Genomic DNA, 17,605 nt, shown 5'->3' with positions numbered 1-17,605 from the left:
CCTTCTTTAGAGCAGGGGACAGAAATTTAGTAAATCCGCTGGCTTTTCTACCACAGGGCTGGGTTAGACAGATTAATCCTAATTGATTCCATGACTGGTTTTAGGATAAGTTTTCAAGTTGCTCAGTAGTGACAGTAAATGACTTTCAATTTGGGGATCATCTTGGCAGGAAATAATGAATAAAGTAGGGAGAAAGGTTTGGAGTGGTGAGTTACAAAAACTTGGATGCATTCAGTGTGAGGAAATTCTATGGCACAAACTAAGGACTCAGGACTAAAAAATGCTATCATCACAAATTTGATATGAGATGGTTGGTCCACCACCTTCCTTCATGAGAACTTTGCCAATATAGGCTTTTTCAGAAACTTCTGTTACACAGAAAGTACATCACTATTAGCAGTGCCTTCATTAAATGCAAACAAAATAGCTACCTGGTTCCAGTCCCTAATTATGTTAGCTTTTATTTGCATCAGGAAACCAGCAGGGAATGATCAGATGGACTTTCCTCCAGTTTTTATCAGAATGACTGTTTCTTTGTGAAAACACTGGATAGATATTCACGGATCTGCTTGGTCCTCACCCCGTAGATGATGGGGTTGAGGGCGGGTGGGATGACCACATACAGGTTGGCCAGGAGGATGTGGATGTAGCCAGGGATTTTGTTGTGTCCAAAGCGGTGGGTGAGGAAGGAGAAGAAAGCCGGGATGAAGAAGGCCAGGATGACACAGACGTGCGAGCTGCAGGTGCTTAAGGCTCTGAGCCGGGCATCTCGGGAAGGGAGTCTGAAGACAGCGTAGAGGATCCTGATGTAGGAGATGGCGATCAGCAGTAGGTCCAAAAGAATAAGGCAGATGACACATAAACCATAAATGATGTCGAATTTGATACTTGCACATGCCAACCGGGCAATGCCCATGTGCTCACAATAGGTATGGGGGATGATTTGGTGCCCACAGTAGGGCAAACTCAAGAGAAAGAACACCGTCGGAATCACCAGAGAGAAATTCCTCAGGACAGCTAACCCTAGGATAACCCCAATGGATTTATTGGTGAGGATGGTGCAGTACCGCAGGGGCTTGCAGATGGCTACGTAGCGGTCGTAGCCCATGGCCACGAGAACAGTGCACTCCATGCCAGTGATCATGTGGATGAAGAACATCTGGGTGAGGCAGCCCCCAAAGCTGATCTCCTGCAGGCGGAGCCAGAAGATGCCCACCATCTTGGGGATGGTGGCCGTGGACAAGCCGAGGTCGATGGTGGCCAGCATGGCCAGGAAGTAGAACATGGGCTGGTGGAGGCTCTGCTCGATCTTAATCACAAATAGGATGGTGCAGTTCCCCATGAGTGCAATCAGGTACATGGCGCAGAAGGGGAAGCCCATCCAGAAGTGTGAGGCTTCGAGACCCGGCACCCCCAGCAGGAGGAAGGAGGAGGGGTGGGACTGGGTGTTGTTGTGATTGCTGTTGGCCATAGGGATTACTGGAAGAGAACACATCCTCCTTATTTCACTTATCATGAGTTCTGGAGAAACCTAAAGAAAATACATTATTATTTGCCTATGCAAGTAGAATCCATTTGTTTTTCCCAGTAATATTTTTTTTTTGGTTTCTTTTTAGGAAAGATGCTACAACAATCCAGAAACAAATCCTTCATTGACCACTAACAATAATGATGCTTGAGCAAAAATGGATCAGATAACATCGTCTTTGTGGAATCCCCACTGAGTCATTCCATCACGATCCTTGCAGCGGTTCTGGCCCTGCAGACCAAATAGGATTTTCCAGTCAATCAATGAGTCCATGAGTAAGTCAATCATCAGTGGTATTAACTGAGCAATTACTGAGAGCAGAACACTATACTAAATGCTTGGGAGAGTATAAAGTCCAAAGCCTAAGCTTGGAGTGCAGTCACTGGAAGAAAAGATCTCCTCTCTGTCCCCCTTCTGGAACCCAGATTCTCTCCAGAATTGGAACAAGTCCTGGGAAAAGCAGCGTGACTTAGTGGAAAGTGCACCGGCTTGGGAGTCAGAGGTCAAGGGTTCTAATCCTGGCTCCGCCACTTTCTAGCTGCCTGACTTCGGGCAAGTCAATTCACTTCTCTGTGCCTCATTTTCCTCATCTGTAAAATGGGGATTAGAACTGTGAGCCCCATGTGGGACAATCTGATTACCTTGAGTCTGCCCCAGCACATAGAACAGTGCTTGGCACATAGTAGCCACTTAACAAATACCATTATTATTGTTATTATAATTATTTTGGTGATTATTATCATTATCTGGCTATTCCCAGGAAATAGGGAAGAACTGAAATCAGCCATACATAAGAATTATGTTTCTCCACAGCTCTGTTGCCAACAGATTTTTCTGTCCCTTGCCTTGGCATGGCAGCTCTGAATTATCACTGATTCTGTTCCCACAGTGGAAAGCCATATAGATGACTGGGTGTATTATTATTATCATTATTATTAGTAGTAGTAGTATTATTATTGCATTTGTTAAGTGTTTACTTTGGGCCAGGGACTGTACTATGTGCTTGGAAGAATACAAGCACATCAGGTTGGACACAGTCCCTGTCCCACGTGGGGCTCACAATCTCAATCCTCATTTTACAGATGAGGCATGGAGAAATGAAGTCACTTGCCAAAGGTCACATAGCAGACAAGTAGTGGATCTGGGATTAGAACCCATGACCTTCTGACTCCTAGGTTTGTGCTCTATCTACTATGCCATTGTGCTTCGAAGCAGAGTATATCAAAGCAGAGTATAAGGATATTTGCCTAACTTGTGTGGGGTTGTGGTGACTATCCAAGTTCCTAGAAGGTACAGACCCAAGAGCCTCGGTGATATAGAAGGGGCAATGCAGAAAGGAGGGAGAATAGGGTGGGGAGATAAGAGGTTAATCCAGGAATGCTTCTTGGAGGAGATATGGTTTTCCGAGAGATTTGAATATGGGAAGAGTGGCAGTCTGTCAAATATGAAGCTTCTATCTACCCCAGAGCTCAGTACAGTGACTGGCACATAGTAAGAGCTTAACAAATATCATTTAAAAAATTCTCATGTCATATACTTAATACTTGACTTTCAATGGCGCTTCAACACAGCTCAGCAGACATAGTCTCTGTAGGATGAGAAATTCAGGGGACATATAGGGAGCAACATCAAAAAGACCTTTATTTGCTATATTTATGGATCTTCCAAATGCATTAACATTATCTGCCTCACTGGAGTCACTTACAGGTAGCTAGACAGAGGTAAACTTGTCAATGAACTTGTGAAATACATCAACTGCTATTAGGCAATGTTCAGAGCAGCATAGTTTCCTCAACAGATCATGGATAATAGCAGGTCACCTAAGTAACACTTTAATGATGAACTGTAATGTGTACATGGGAACAGGGTGGATTCAAGAAGTATTTTAAAGATGAAGAATTACTAGTCTCAAACTATAGAAGAAGCATGGTGTAGAGAAGCAGTCGGGTGTAGTGGCTAGAGCAAGGACTTCAGAGTCAGAAGGTCATGGGCTCTAATCCCATCTCCACCACTTATTTGCTGTGCTATCTTGGGCAAGTCCCTTCACTTCCCTGTGTCTCGGTTACCTCAACTGTAAAATGGGGATTGAGACTGTGAGCCATGTGGGACAGGGACTGTGTCCAACCCAATTGGCTTGTTACCCACCCCAGCACTTAGTACAGTGCCTGGCACAATGTTAGTGCATAACAAATACCTTTGTTATTATTATTAATAAACTGTGACATAGAGGTGGGAGGTGACAGCTAGAGAAGCTGAGGCCATCAGGAGTGGGGTTGTTCTCAATAAATAAAGGTTTGGGGAAGATCAGAATACAAAGAGGTAGTTTAGAAAACTTTGACAGGTGCTTTCATTGGTAAAGAGAAGAATAGTTAAAATGGATAGGATCTTAGAACCAGTTTCATAATTTTCCAAGAAAAGCATAATACTGCTTTCATCTCCCAATGTCTCTTTATTAATGTATTTATCTATCTATCTATCTTTTTATTCATATTTTTCTTTCTCCATCTTTTCCCCTATTTCTCTTTCTTTCTTATTAAATAAGCCCCGATAGCACACTATTCAAGATACTATTCTCCATAGCCAAATCAAAGAGCCAGAGATAGACGTAGTTTAAGTCCACAGGCCTTGAATAAAAGTTTTTGGGCAGTGCACTGCACAAAGCAGATACTAATTATAAAAATGTCAATGACCAGCCTGCTGCATTTATAATAGCTGGAGCTTTGATAATTTGAAGAGGTTAGACCTTTGTTTTAAGTGTTTCCCTTTCTTCCTTTCTAATCTCGTCTCTTTTTCTCCATAGAATCACCTGGATCCCAGACAATTGGAAACCCCAGTTACCAGGATCACACTCACTACACCCACAATTTATGCCCCTTTTTCGAACTGATGCCTAAGATCTCAGATTGAGCCATCCCACCTGCCCTGCTACCTCTATCCCTGAATGAATTTCCATGCGTCACTCTTGCATTTAGATTTATACCCTTTATTTATCCCACCTAAGCCCCACAGTACTTTTGTACATATCCATAATTCATTTATTTATATTAAATAAATAATATTTATTTTGACTTCTAGACTATAAGCTCCTTGTGGTCAGGGAGCATGTCTACCGACTCTGTTATAACATGCTGTCCCAAGTGCTTAGTACATGCTCTGCATACAGAAAGTGCTCAGTAATTACCACTGATTGACTGATGAATGACAGATGCAGGAGTGTGACTACGAGGACTTTATTCACCAAGGGAGCATCACCACCAGCCAAGAATGTTGAGCATCTCTCCTCCCAAGGGCTGGGAATCAAATCTAAATCAGTGTGGGGATCAGAATGATTGATGGCTGAAGAGGCAGCAGTTCCTTAGTAGTCTAAACTGCTCCGTGTAAGAACATCCACATTGTCTATTTGCCCCCGTACCCGAAGTACACATGACCTCAAACTGACACATTGACATTTTCTCTTCTGAGACTCCTGGAGAAGACTCTCTGTACTGCCTTGGCGGGTCGCACCATCCCCTGTCCATCACCAACCCTGAGCTGGAGATACCCCACCCCTACCCCCTCTGCACCCTCTCCTCATTGCTACTCTTGGAGCTGTAGCCCAGTATGTCCTTTGTATGGCCAGGATGGGGTGTTGTGGTGCTCAGCACCAGCAGAACTTCCTGCTTTCTCCTTCCCTCAGCCAGTGTCTGTCTCTACAGTTCACCCTTCTTGCTCCCAGTCCAGCCCAATCAGACTCACGTGTTTCTGCTGCCACCCCAGAAATCCTCTGGAAGGGATGGGGCTCTCCAGCCAAGGAGCATCGGCCTGAATCTAATGCCTGTACGGCCCAGAGAAGGGAGGAGTGTTTATTGCACCTGAGACCCTTTGGAGCTGCCTCCCCTGAGGGTTCCCTGGACCCTGCAATAGCAGGGCAGAAGAGTCCCTGGATCCCTAATACCTAATCTTCTGAATTGGTGAGCCATCTCTGGATTGGACCTCTGACGTTTTCCCTTGCAACCTGCCTCCCCTGGGTCCCTACAAGGAAAGCCTGGCTGCTCCCAAAAAATCTGGAAAAACCTAGTCTTGACTCTTTGGTGCTGGCCACTCCCAATCACCCTGCTCCTTCTGGGTTTATCTCTTTATCTCCTGGGTGCTTTGTTTCCTCACCCCTTTCCAGTTTAACCCTTTATATGGGTTGTCTTTTGAGTCATGCACTGGCCTTCTGGATCCTGGTCTTGTCTCCCATTAAGCCAGGCCCAAATGTTGGGAAGGGAAAATACGCTGTGGGGATGTCAGGCAATTGCATCATTCTGTGTACATATCATTCATTCATTCATTCAATCGTATTTATTGAGCACTTATTTTGTGCAGACCACTGTACCGAGCGCTTGGGAAGTACAAGTCGGCAACATATAGAGACGGTCCCTACCCAACAACGGCTCACAGTCTAGAAGGGGGAGACAGACAACAAAACAAAACACGTAGACAGGTGTCAAAATCGTTGGAACAAATAGAATTAAAGCTATATGCACATCATTAACAAAATAAATAGAATAATATATATGTACAAGTAAAATAAATAGGATGATAAATCTGTACAAACATACAAGTGCTGTGGGGATGGGGAGGAGGTAGGGCGGGGTGGAGGGGATGTGGAGGAGGAGAGGAAAAAGGGAGCTCAGCCTGGTAAAGCCTTCTGGAGGAAGTGAGAATGCTGCATCTCTCCTGATGTGTCTGTTTCTAGTCCTTTCTCCCCACACATGGACTGTGAACCTCCTGGAAAACAGGGACCATATCTAATTCCAACTTGTGTTTTCTAAGCCACTGCTTAGCAAAGTGCTTAGTAAACACTACTAGTAGGACAATTACTACTACTACTACATTGAATGGCCCTCTTGAGTGAGAGGGCTTTGAATTCAAGTCAGATACTGCTAACTAATTCCCACCACCCTCCATCTGATTACTTGTTTTTATGTGCATGTATCTAGAATTCTATTTACTTATACTAACACCTTTTTACTCATTTTAATGTCTGTTTCCCCACTTCTAGACTGTAAGCCCAGTGTGGGCAGGGATTGTCTCCCTTTATTGCCAAATTGTACTTTCCAAGCTCTTAGTACAGTGCTCTGCACACAATAAGTTCTTAATAAATATGATTGAATAAATGAATGAACCTAAGAACTTAAGAGGCTATGGGCTTATTTATTTCACTTGTGTATTCATTTTTTGCTTCCTTTTGTGGTTGTCCACTTAGAACTCCCCTCTCAAGGTTGCATCTGGAGAGTTTCCAGTACTCTACCAGTCTCAGCTATGGGAGGGACAGTAAAGCAGAGTCCTAATCATTCCGTTCCTAACTTGGGCAGTGGCTAGCCAGTGGAGGGCAATCTGCTACAAGTCAAAGTTCACCTATGCTGGGCAGCAGTATCTTGGGAGAGAGTGCAGGGCAGTGATTCGAGTTTATTGTGTGGGAGGGGCAGTGGTAAATCATTCCATATTTTTACCAAGAAAACTCTATGAATACACTACCAGATTGATTGCAGATGGAGAGTGGTGCGCTCTGGGAGAGATATATCCATGGTGTCGCTATGGGTCGGAAATGACTCAATGGCATAAGACAAGACAAGATGATTTAGAACTATACTTCCCTCTTGTTCCCACTACATGATATGATATCAGTGTCTGCCTGTCTCCCCCATTTGATTGTCAGGTCCTCAAAGACAGGGACCATGCCTTCTATATGCTCTCAAGCAAGTGCATGGCTCATTGGAAAGACCCAGGCTTTGGAGTCAGAGGTTTTGGGTTCGATTCCTGGCTCTGCCACATGTCTGCTGTTTGACCTTGGGCACGTCACTTAACTTCTCTGAGCCTCAGTTACCTCATCTGTAAAATGGGGATTAAGACTGTGAGTCCCACGTGGGACAACCTGATCACCCTGTGGGCCCACAGTGCTTAGAACAGTGCTTTGCACATAGTAAGCACTTAACAAATGCCATCATTATTATTATTACACTGATGATGGTGGTGATGATGATGAGAGAGAAGGGGCATGGTATAGTGGACAATGCAGGAGCCTGGGAGTCAGAGCTAACCCTGGCTCCATATTATTCTTATCATTATTATTGTTATCTTTGTTAAGCACTTACTATGTGTCGAGTACTGGTCTAAGTGCCAGGTAGATGTAAGTTAACTTGGACAAGGTACGTGTGAATGAACGAATGTCCCATATGGGGTTGTGAAAGTCTAAGTAGGAGAGAGAACAGGTATTGAATCCCCATTTTTTTAGGGTTGAGGAAACTAAGGCACAGAGACATTAAGTGACTTGCCCAAGGTCACACAGCAAGCCATTGACAGAGCTGATTATTAGAAACCAGGTCATCTGCCTCCTGCATGATTTCTGGCAAGTCACTCCCCTTCTTGCTTTGGTTTCCTCATCTGTAAAATGGGGAATCAGTACCAGTTCTCCATCTCATAAAATTGTGAGCCCCGTGTGGGATAGAGATTGTGTCCAATTTGATTATCTTGGAATGGTTCTTGGCACAAAGTAATCACTTAAAAAAAACCCAAAATTATCATTAAGAAATCAGAGTCCATTGGGGTAACAGGTTTGGTGAACTCAATTCTTTTCTCAAAGCCCAAGAGATCAGTGGCAAAGTAACTTCCCAGTCAAGAAGGGGAGAAAAGCCATTCCCTGATTCCAGTTCTCGACCGAGCTATCCTCCCTGCCAGGACAAAGCTGCCCATGGTGCCAGTAGGATCCATTCTGATCTCTTCCGGATTTGTTGAATTCTAACCTGCTTTCTCAGTGCTTTAATTTGTATTCTAACTGTCCCCTACCAGAACAGTTAGAGTACTTCCAGTTCTTTCCATGATTATCTCCAAATATATACACGCATCACTTCACTTGATGTCCAGTTGCTAGAAGGAAAAACACAAACCAAACAAAGCCAGCTAGGCATAATAATAATAACTGTGGTATTTGTTAAACATTTACTATGTGCCAGGCACTGTACTATGCTCTGGGGTGAGACACAGTGCCTATACCATGCGAAGTTCATAGTGTCCATCCCCATTTTACAGATGAGGTAACAGAGGTCCAGAGAAGTGAAGTGACTTGCCCAAGGGCACAGAGCAGACAAGTGGTAGAGACAGGATTAGAAACTACAAACTATATGATCTTCTGAATCCCAGGCCCGTGCTTTATTCATTAAGCCATGTTGCAGGTCTGCTTCACACCTTGGCAAGTGATTGTCTTTCATTTTGCCAAAAAGGTGCCCACTGACTGTGGGCACCTTGACTCACGGGTAGAGAGTGGCCGCATGGAAGCTCCTCATCCCCTTGACCTTCTTGGTTGTGTTTCTCTTCGCATCGTCATCGCCCTCCTCCTCCTCCTCCCCTTAGCAAAAGAATATTAATAATCAGTATTAATCAAGCACCTACTGGGTAGCGATCACTGTAGTGATCACTTGGAATTATACAGTAAAAGTGAAAACACATGTTTCATTCAGAAGTTGAGGAAACAGAAGAGAATGCAGACAGACACACATCTACATACAGAGAGAACAGGAAGAAAATTAATAGATTTTATTAATTTTGTCACATGCTATTACTTAGTCAATTATGCTGTTATTTATTCATGTAAGAAGGGTAGCTTGGGACAAGCAAAGACAAGGAGCTGGGATCCAGAAGGGATGGAGAGGAGAGATGCAAAGATACAGCTGGTGGAGATCCCTGAATTGAATGTTCAGAAGTTTCTCTTTGCTTCTGTGAAATTCAGATTTGCAAACAGGACTGAGTGATCAGTGGAGATTTTGAGGAAGGAAGTGATCAGTTCTGAACAGTAGTTTAGGGTGCTTGAAGGTAAATGGAGTGGAAGGTAAGGTAGGGGATAGACTGGAGATGAGGATGCCGGTAAGGACGCTGATGGGTTAGCCTGGAAAGAGATGACGAGGGCTTGGACCGTGGTGGTGGCTCTGAAGATGGAAGGAGAGGAAAGAGTGGGTCTGGGCAATGTTGTGAAGGTCTCTTTCCCCTCTTCATCTGTCTCTGTGCACCTCCTAGAAACAGCATGACCTATTAGAAAGAGCTCAGATCTGGTAGTCAGAGACCTCGGTTCTAAATCCAGCTGTACTTCATACCTGATGGGTGACCTTGGGCAAGTCACTCCTCTTCTCCTTGCCTCAGTTTTCCTATCTGTAAAAGGGGGATCAATGCCTGTTTTCCACCCCACTAAAATTATGAACCTCATATAATAATGATAATAGCATTTATTAAGTGCTTACTATGTGCAAAGCACTGTTCTAAGTGCTGGGGAGGTTACAAGGTGATCAGGTTGTCCCATGGAGGGCTCAAAGTCTTAATCCCCATTTTACAGATGAGATAAGTAAGGTCCAGAGAAGTTAAGTGACTTGCCCAAAGTCACACAACTGACAAGTGATGGAGCCAGGATTTGAACCCATGTCCTCTGACTCCAAAGCCCAGGCTCTTTCCACTGAGCCATGCTGCTTCCTTAGGATGGGGACTGTGTCCAACGTGATTATCTTGTACTTGCCCAAGCACTTAGTACACCTCTTAGTACATGGAAATAGTTTAACCAAAAAACACACTCGTCATTATTAAGAAATGAGTCATTACTTTGTTTATAGCCCATGAGGGTCTTAGCAAAGTAACTTTCCAAGCAAGAAGAGAGAAACCATTCCCTGATTCCAACTCTCCACCCAGCTGTCCTCCCTGCCAGGATAAAGCTGCTCAGGGAGTCTGCAGGATGCATTCTGATATCTTTGGATTTGTTTAATTTTAACTTGTTTTCTCAGTATTTTCATTTCTATTCTGTCCCCTACCAGAACAGTTAGAGCAGTGACAGTTCTTCCCATAAGGATTTACAGAGTTGATCCCCACCACTTCAACTGACAGCTAGTTGTTTGGAGGAAAATCCCAAGCCAAAGGAAGCCAGCAAGGCATTCATTCATTCAATTCATTCAATCGTATTTATTGAGCACTTACTGTGTGCACAGCACTGTACTAAGGCATGAACAGCTCTCCTTTGCACGTTGGCAGGTGATTGTCCTGTTTGTACAACGAGAACCCTTCTTCTGTAGACACCTTGATTCGTGGGCAGAGAGTGGCCACATAGAAACTCTTCATCTCCGTGACCTTCTTGGTTGTTCTTCTCTGGACCATCTCCAGCTCTAGTTTTTCATACTTAAACTCATAGCCATAACAACACATTGTATTTCTGGTGGGATTGCTTAGCCAGCAAGACCCCTACTTGTGTTTACGTTTTCAACTCCTTCTACTTTCAGGCTCAAGGGGAGAGGGAGACAGGGCCCTATTCCAGGGCGACAAGGCCTGGGAAAACTTTAGATCAATTTCAGCAATGCAAAAAAGTTTAACATTCATTCATTCATCCTATCGTATTTATTGAGTACTTACTGTGTGCAGAGCACTGCACTAAGTGCTTGGAAAGTACAATTCAGCAATAAAGAGAGACAATCCCTGCCGACAATGGGTTTACAGTCTAGAATGGGGGAGACAGACATCAAAAAAAGGAAACAGGCGTCAGTAGTATCCATAGAAATAAATAGAATTATATTTTATATATACATATATATATGCACACATCAGGACAATTAAACAGGCATTAGTACAAATAAATAAAGTAATAGATATGTACATATATATACAAGTGTTGTGGGGCATGGGGGTAGAGGGGTAGAGCAAAGGGAGCGAGTTGGGGCAACAGGGAGGGAAGGGGATCTGAGGAAAAGGGGGGCTTAGAGAAGCAGTGTTGCTCAGTGGAAAGAGCCCGGGCTTTGGAGTCAGAGGTCATGGGTTCAAATCCCTACTCCACCAATTGTCAGCAGTGTGACTTTGGGCAAGTCACTTAACTTCTCTGGACCTCAGTTACCTCATCTGTAAAAGGGGGATTAAGACTGTGAGCCCCATGTGGGACAACCTGATCACCTTATATCCCCCCAGTGCTTAGAACAGTGATTTGCACATAGTAAGCACTTAACAAATAACATCATCGTCATCATCATCGTCATCTTCGAGGAGGTGAGCCTTCAGTAGGGCTTTGAAGGGGGGAAGTGTGGTCGTTTGGAGGATTTGAGGAGGGAGGGGGTTCCAGGCCAGAGACAGGACACAGGACATGGGACAGGGGTTGCAGGTGGGACAGGAGAGAACGAGGCACAGTGAGAAGATTAGCACCAGAGGAGCTGAGTGTGCAGGCTGGGATGTAGGAGGGGAGAAGGGAGGTAAGGTAAGACTACCTGTATTTGAGATCAAGTGATTTTAGGGCCTCTTAGTCAACCAAATGTTGTTCCCATCCTCTTATAGTCCATTTCTCTGCCTCTAGAACGTCCCATAACTGGGACAGAAGGGTCTATCCTTTCTTTAAAGATTTTGTGGGAAAGAGATTCTATTTAGTCATTGATGCAAGCCACTAGTTCGATCATTAATTCATCTGTGTTGGTTCTCTATTCTGAAGTTAGGGCTGTGACATGTCTATCATCCCCCACAGTGGAGAGCTCCATCATGAGCAGCGTGGCTTGGTGGAAAGAGCATGGGCTTGGGAGTCAGAGGTCATGGGTTCTAATCTTGACTCCCCCACGTCTGCTTTGTGATCTTGGGCAAGGCACTTAACTTCTCTGAACTTCAGTTACCTCATCTGTAAAATGGGGATTAAGACTGTGAGCCCCATGTGGGACAACCTAATCACCTTGTAGCCCCCCCCCACAGTGCTTAGAACAGTGCTTTGCACATAGTAAGTGCTTAACAAATGCCATTATTATTATTATTATTATTATTATCAGTCATCCATGCCCATGTTTATCTGTCTCTGTGTTGAGTACTTATGGTCAGTAACTTTCTTACATCTCATATATCTCACCACTGAACATTTTCCCTCTGGCCTAGATCTCCCTCCTTCTCCATATAAACCAGACCACCACTCTCCCCATCTTCAAAACTTTGTTTAGATCACTTTTCCTTCAAGAGACCTTCCCCAAATAAGCCCTGTTTTTCCTGCCTCCTTATCTTTTCCGTATCACTTAAGCACTTTGAGGTATACCATTTTAGCATTTGTTTAGCCTATCAATCCCAAAGCACTTAACTACACATCGATAATTACTGAAATCCTATTGTTGGGAAAACTCTGCACTGAGAATGTATTGTGGGCAGTGCACTGCATTGAGCACTACTGTGTCCACAGGTCTCCGTTGGATTCATTCATTCAATCGTATTTATTGAGCACTTACTGTGTGCAGCACACTGTACTAAGTGCTTGGGAAGTACAAGTTGGCAACATATAGAGATGGTCCCTACCCAACAACGGGCTCACAGTCTAGAAGGGGGAGACAGATAACAAAACAAAACATGTGGTCAGGTGTCATAAGAATAAATAGAATTAAAGCTAGATTCATTCATTTATTCAATCATATTTATTGAGCACTTACTGTGTGCAGAGCACTGGATTAAGCACTTGGGAAGTACAAGTTGGCAACATATAGAGACGGTCCCTACCCAACAGTGGGCTCACAGTCTAGAAGCGGGAGACAGACAACAAAACAAAACATATTAACAAAATAAAATAAATAGAATAAATATGTACAAGTAAAATAAATAGAGTAATAAATATGCACAAACATATATACATATATACAGGTGCTGTTGGGAGGGGACGGAGGTAAGGCGGGGGGGATGGGGAGGGGGAAAAGGAGGAGAGGAAGGAGGGGGCTCAGTCTGGGAATTAACTTGTATCTACCCCAGAACGTAGAACAGTGTTTGGTACATAGTAAGGGCTTAACAAGTACAATTATTATTGTAATATTACTACTCTCCTCCATGGTAAACATGTGGAACCCATTCTCACAGGAAGACAGGCCTAAGAATAAGAAGCCGTGCGTTCCTAGTGGTAAGAACCCGAGCCCAGGCGTCAGAGGACCCGGGTTCTGACCCTTTCTCTACCACCTGTCCACTGTGTGATATTGGGCAAGTCACCTATGTTCGCTATGCCTCAGTCACCTCATCTGTAAAATGGGGATCAAACAGAAACTCCTTACCGTTGGTTTTAACGCTCTCCCTCAACTCGCCCTATCCTACCTCACCTCACTGATTTCCGACTACAACCCAGTCTGCACGCTTCGCTCCTCTAGCGCTACCTCGCTCACTGCCTCAATCTCATCTACCTCGCTGCCGACCCCCTTCCCATATCCTCCCTCTGGCCTGGAATTCCTCCCCGCTCCATCTACACCAGACAGCTACTCTCCCCACCTTCCAAAGTCAGTCTCCTCCAAGAGAGCTTCCCCAATTGAGCCCTCTTTTCCCCAGCTTGGTCTCCATTCTGCGACATCTCTGCACTTGGACCTGTGAAGAATGTGTGCCTAAGATCCTACCTGGAGGTGAAATAGGACCAATGTCTGCTGTAGGGGGAGGGGAAATAGGGCCATGCACATCACTGACAAAATAAATAGAATAGTAAATATGTGCAAGTTAAACAAATAGAGTAATAAATCTGTAGAAACATAAATACAGGTGCTTTGGGGAGGGGAAGGAGGTAGGGCTGGGGGGATGGGGAGGGGGAGAGGAAAAAGGGGGCTCAGTCTGGGAAGGCCTCCTGGAGGAGGTGACCATTCAGTCAGTGGAATTCATTGAACACACAGACAAAATAAAGCATATTCCTAACCATTTTGGAGAGTATGACAGAAGCAACAAATACATTTTCTGACCTCAAGAAGCTTACAGTGCAATGACATAGACAGACAAACAAAAGGAATTTACAGATAGTGGAATCAGGAGGAAGAACAGAGGCCACATAGGAAGTAGTACTAATATATCAGGATGAGATGGCTGAATAAAACATGATATACAATTATCAATAGTGAGGTTTCAAACTATGATGCGGATACTATAATACAACACATACAGGATAGTTTTTTTAGTATTTGAAAAAGCAGCAAAAATGTTTTCCTACAGCTATACAGTTGGTTTAAGCAGTAGGTAAATACACCGAAAATGGCAGAGACACTGGGAAGCAGCATGGCCTAGTGGAAAAAGCACAGGATTGGGCACCAAGAGACCTGGGTTCCAAACTTGGGTCTAGCATTTGCCTTGAGTAAGTCACTTGCCTTCTCTGTGCCTCAGTTTCCTCATCTGTAAAATGGTGATTAAATGATTATCTCTTCTCCTCCCTTAGATAGGGAGTCCCAGGAGAGACAAGGACCTTGACTGCTCATATTATATCATATCTACCACAGGGCTTGGCAAATAGTATAAGCAGCGTGGCTGAGTGGAAAGAGCATGGCCTTGGGTGTCAGAGGTCATGAGTTCTAATTCCGGCTCCACTCCATGTCTGCTGTGTGACCTTGGGCAAGTCACTTAACTTCTCTGAGCCTCAGTGACCTCATCTGTAAAATGGAGATGAGGACTGTGAGCACCACATGGGACAACCTGATCACCTTTTAAACCCCCTAGTGCTTAGAACAGTGCTTTGCACAGTAAGCGCTTAACAAATGCCATCATCATTATTATTATTATTGTTATTATCTATGCCTGTTACCTCATCTGTAAAATGGGGATTAAAAGTGTGAGCCCCACGAGGGGCAAACCTGTATCTACCCCAGCGTTTAGATCAGAACTTGGCACATAGTGAGCGCTTAACAAATACCATAGTTATTATAATTATTATTATAGTAAGCACAAAACAAATGCCATAATAGTAATGAATATATTTAGCAACCAACCAGCATATGGAACTGGTGAGCTCAAATAGAAATAGCACAAGATTGGGAGTCAGGAGACCCAGGTTAGAGTTCCATCTTTACCAGGCCTACTGTGCAACCTTGGAAAAGTTGTTTAGCATCTCTAGACCTCAGGTTCCTCAAATATAAACTGGGGCAAGGTATTGCTATGCCTATGTGAGACAGGGACTTAGTCCTGTCTCTTAACCCTGTACTTACCCCAGGGCTTAGCACACTGTAAACACAGTAAATTACATAATAGTCACATAATGAAATAATCTCAAAACTAGATCCAATGGGCCTAAAATCAGTGCTTGTCACAAATGAATGCTCCTGCTCCCACCTCTTGAGCCAGTGTCTGACAGTCTTAAGTTTTGAAACTGTTTGAGCTCAGTTTACCCAAACTGGCAGAGTACTGCTCTCTGCTTCATATGTGCTCTGAACTCTAATGGTTTCTCCTGACTCTCCCAGTTCTGAGCCCAAGCTAGCCAGCCACTTTCACTCAGCCCAGAACAAAAGAAAAGACAGTGACTGCACTCCCTCATTTCCATTCAACCCTTACCTCAGCTGTGGCCCCTGAACCGGAACTGGTGTCACATCTGGCACTGCTATCCAGTCCTTCAGAGCTAGTTCGATGGCTAAATGACTTTTCCTACAGGACTCTGGACAGTGTTTAGTACAGTTTGCTGTGCACAGAAAGAGCTCGAGAAATATTACTGATTGATTGACTGATTAACTAGCTATATGTATAGGAGTAATCGCCAGTTATAGGGAATCAATCCTTAGTTTTTGTTCATTGATAGTATTAACAAACACTCTTTAAAATTGAACAATTCAGAGAATGGGCAACAGGACAAATTTACAAATCAAATCCAAAAAAATTGAAAGAAAGCATTTATACAAAAGATAGATGGGTATTAATCCTGGCATGAACCAAAGTGCTATGGACAGTCCATCAAACATCACCATTGATCTCCTCATTCCTTGGCTTCCTCTGCTGAGGAAGGCCCTTCCCCTTAAGAAGCAATGTTGCCTAATGGAGAGTGAGGATCTGGGTTCTAATCCCATCTCTGACACAATGCGTGTGCTAGCACAAGTCACTTACTTTCCCTGTCCTCCAGTTTCATCTTATGAACAAAGGAAATTCAACACCTATCCTCCCTTCTATTTCGACTGGAAGCAACTTGTTGAGCAGATACTATGTCCAACCTACTTATCTTATATCTATCTCAGTGCTTAGTGAAGTGTCTGCTTAAATGCAAGCACTTAAATGTCATTATCATTATTTTTTATCATTATTGTTATTACTAGTATTATTATTATTATTATTATTCCCCAGCGCAATTGTGGTCTTTTAGGTCAGGCACTATGGGTCAGTGTGCCTTTTCCCACCCAACAGCCTGACCACGGCTTCCCGGATCTGCTTGTTCTTCACCCTGTAGACAACAGGATTCATCATCGGGGGCAGCAATAGGTACAAATTGGTAATGATGATGTGTATGTGGTGGGGATGGTGTCCCCCCCAAAGCAGTGGGTGAAGAAGGAGAAGAAGGCCGGGACACAGGTGACAATGATGGCAGTAATGTGAGCAGTGCAGGTGCCGAAGGCTTTGTGCTGTGCCTCTGTTGAAGACAGGCTCACCACAGCCTTAAGGATCGCAGTGTAGGATGCAGATATACAGAGGATGTCAAATCCCCCAATAAGAATGGAAACCATCAGCCCATAGATGGCATTGACCTTGATGTTACCACAGGAAACCTTGGCTACAGACATGTGTCACAGTAGGTATGGGGGATGACGTGGCCGTAGCAGAAGGGCAGTCTCTTGGTCAGAAAAGTGAAGGGAATGACCAGTACAGCCCCCCTGAGCAAAGCAGCCAGCCCAACCCTGACAATAATGGGGTTTGTTAAGATGGTGAAGTATCTCAGAGAGTAGCAGATGGCCACAGAGAGATCCAGGGCCATGAGCATGAGGACCCCGGATTCCATCTCCTTGAAGGTGTGAACAAAGAACATCTGGACCGGAGAGGTGCTGAAGCTGATCTCCCTAAAATCAAGCCAGAAGAGAAGAAGCATTCTGGGCACTGTGCTGCAGCACAGGGCCAGGTCTGTGGAAGACAGCATAGCCAGGAAGTAGTATATGGGCTGGTGCAGTAGCTGCTCACAGCAGATGAGATACAGAAGCCACAGTTCCCCACCATGGCAATGACATAGAATGGAGCAGAAAGGGAGGGAAAGCCAGGCATATAGGGTCTCCAGACTTGGGATGCCATTCAGGGTGAATGGAGTTGGGGTGAAGCTGGAGCTGTTGGGACATTTGCTGGTCATCTGGTGCCCTGCCTCAACTCCCTTTCACTCTGTAAGGA

General features: G+C 44.2%; 1 protein-coding gene, 1 non-coding gene and 1 pseudogene across 2 annotated transcripts; 1 reads left to right on the top strand and 2 right to left on the bottom strand.

The window, feature by feature from the left end:
• Positions 1–517: 517 nt before the first annotated feature.
• On the bottom strand, positions 518–1,471 carry LOC119949423 (olfactory receptor 52E8-like). The gene has a single exon (XM_038771197.1). It carries the CDS (start codon positions 1,469–1,471, stop codon positions 518–520), a length of 954 nt encoding a protein of 317 aa, XP_038627125.1.
• A 5,291-nt stretch (positions 1,472–6,762) lies between these two features.
• LOC119924522 lies at positions 6,763–6,900 on the top strand. Its single transcript, XR_005449233.1, has one exon. It is a non-coding gene; the product is annotated as a small nucleolar RNA SNORA7 (small nucleolar RNA).
• Positions 6,901–8,799: 1,899 nt separating this feature from the next.
• LOC119942711 lies at positions 8,800–17,567 on the bottom strand (annotated as a pseudogene).
• Between the last annotated feature and the right edge of the window lie 38 nt (positions 17,568–17,605).

The sequence above is a fragment of the Tachyglossus aculeatus genome, chromosome 2, assembly GCF_015852505.1.
Source record: "Tachyglossus aculeatus isolate mTacAcu1 chromosome 2, mTacAcu1.pri, whole genome shotgun sequence".
Classification (NCBI taxonomy): domain Eukaryota; kingdom Metazoa; phylum Chordata; class Mammalia; order Monotremata; family Tachyglossidae; genus Tachyglossus; species Tachyglossus aculeatus.
The sequence above is the reverse complement of the archived record's forward strand: the minus strand, read 5'-3'. Positions and strand labels throughout refer to the sequence as shown.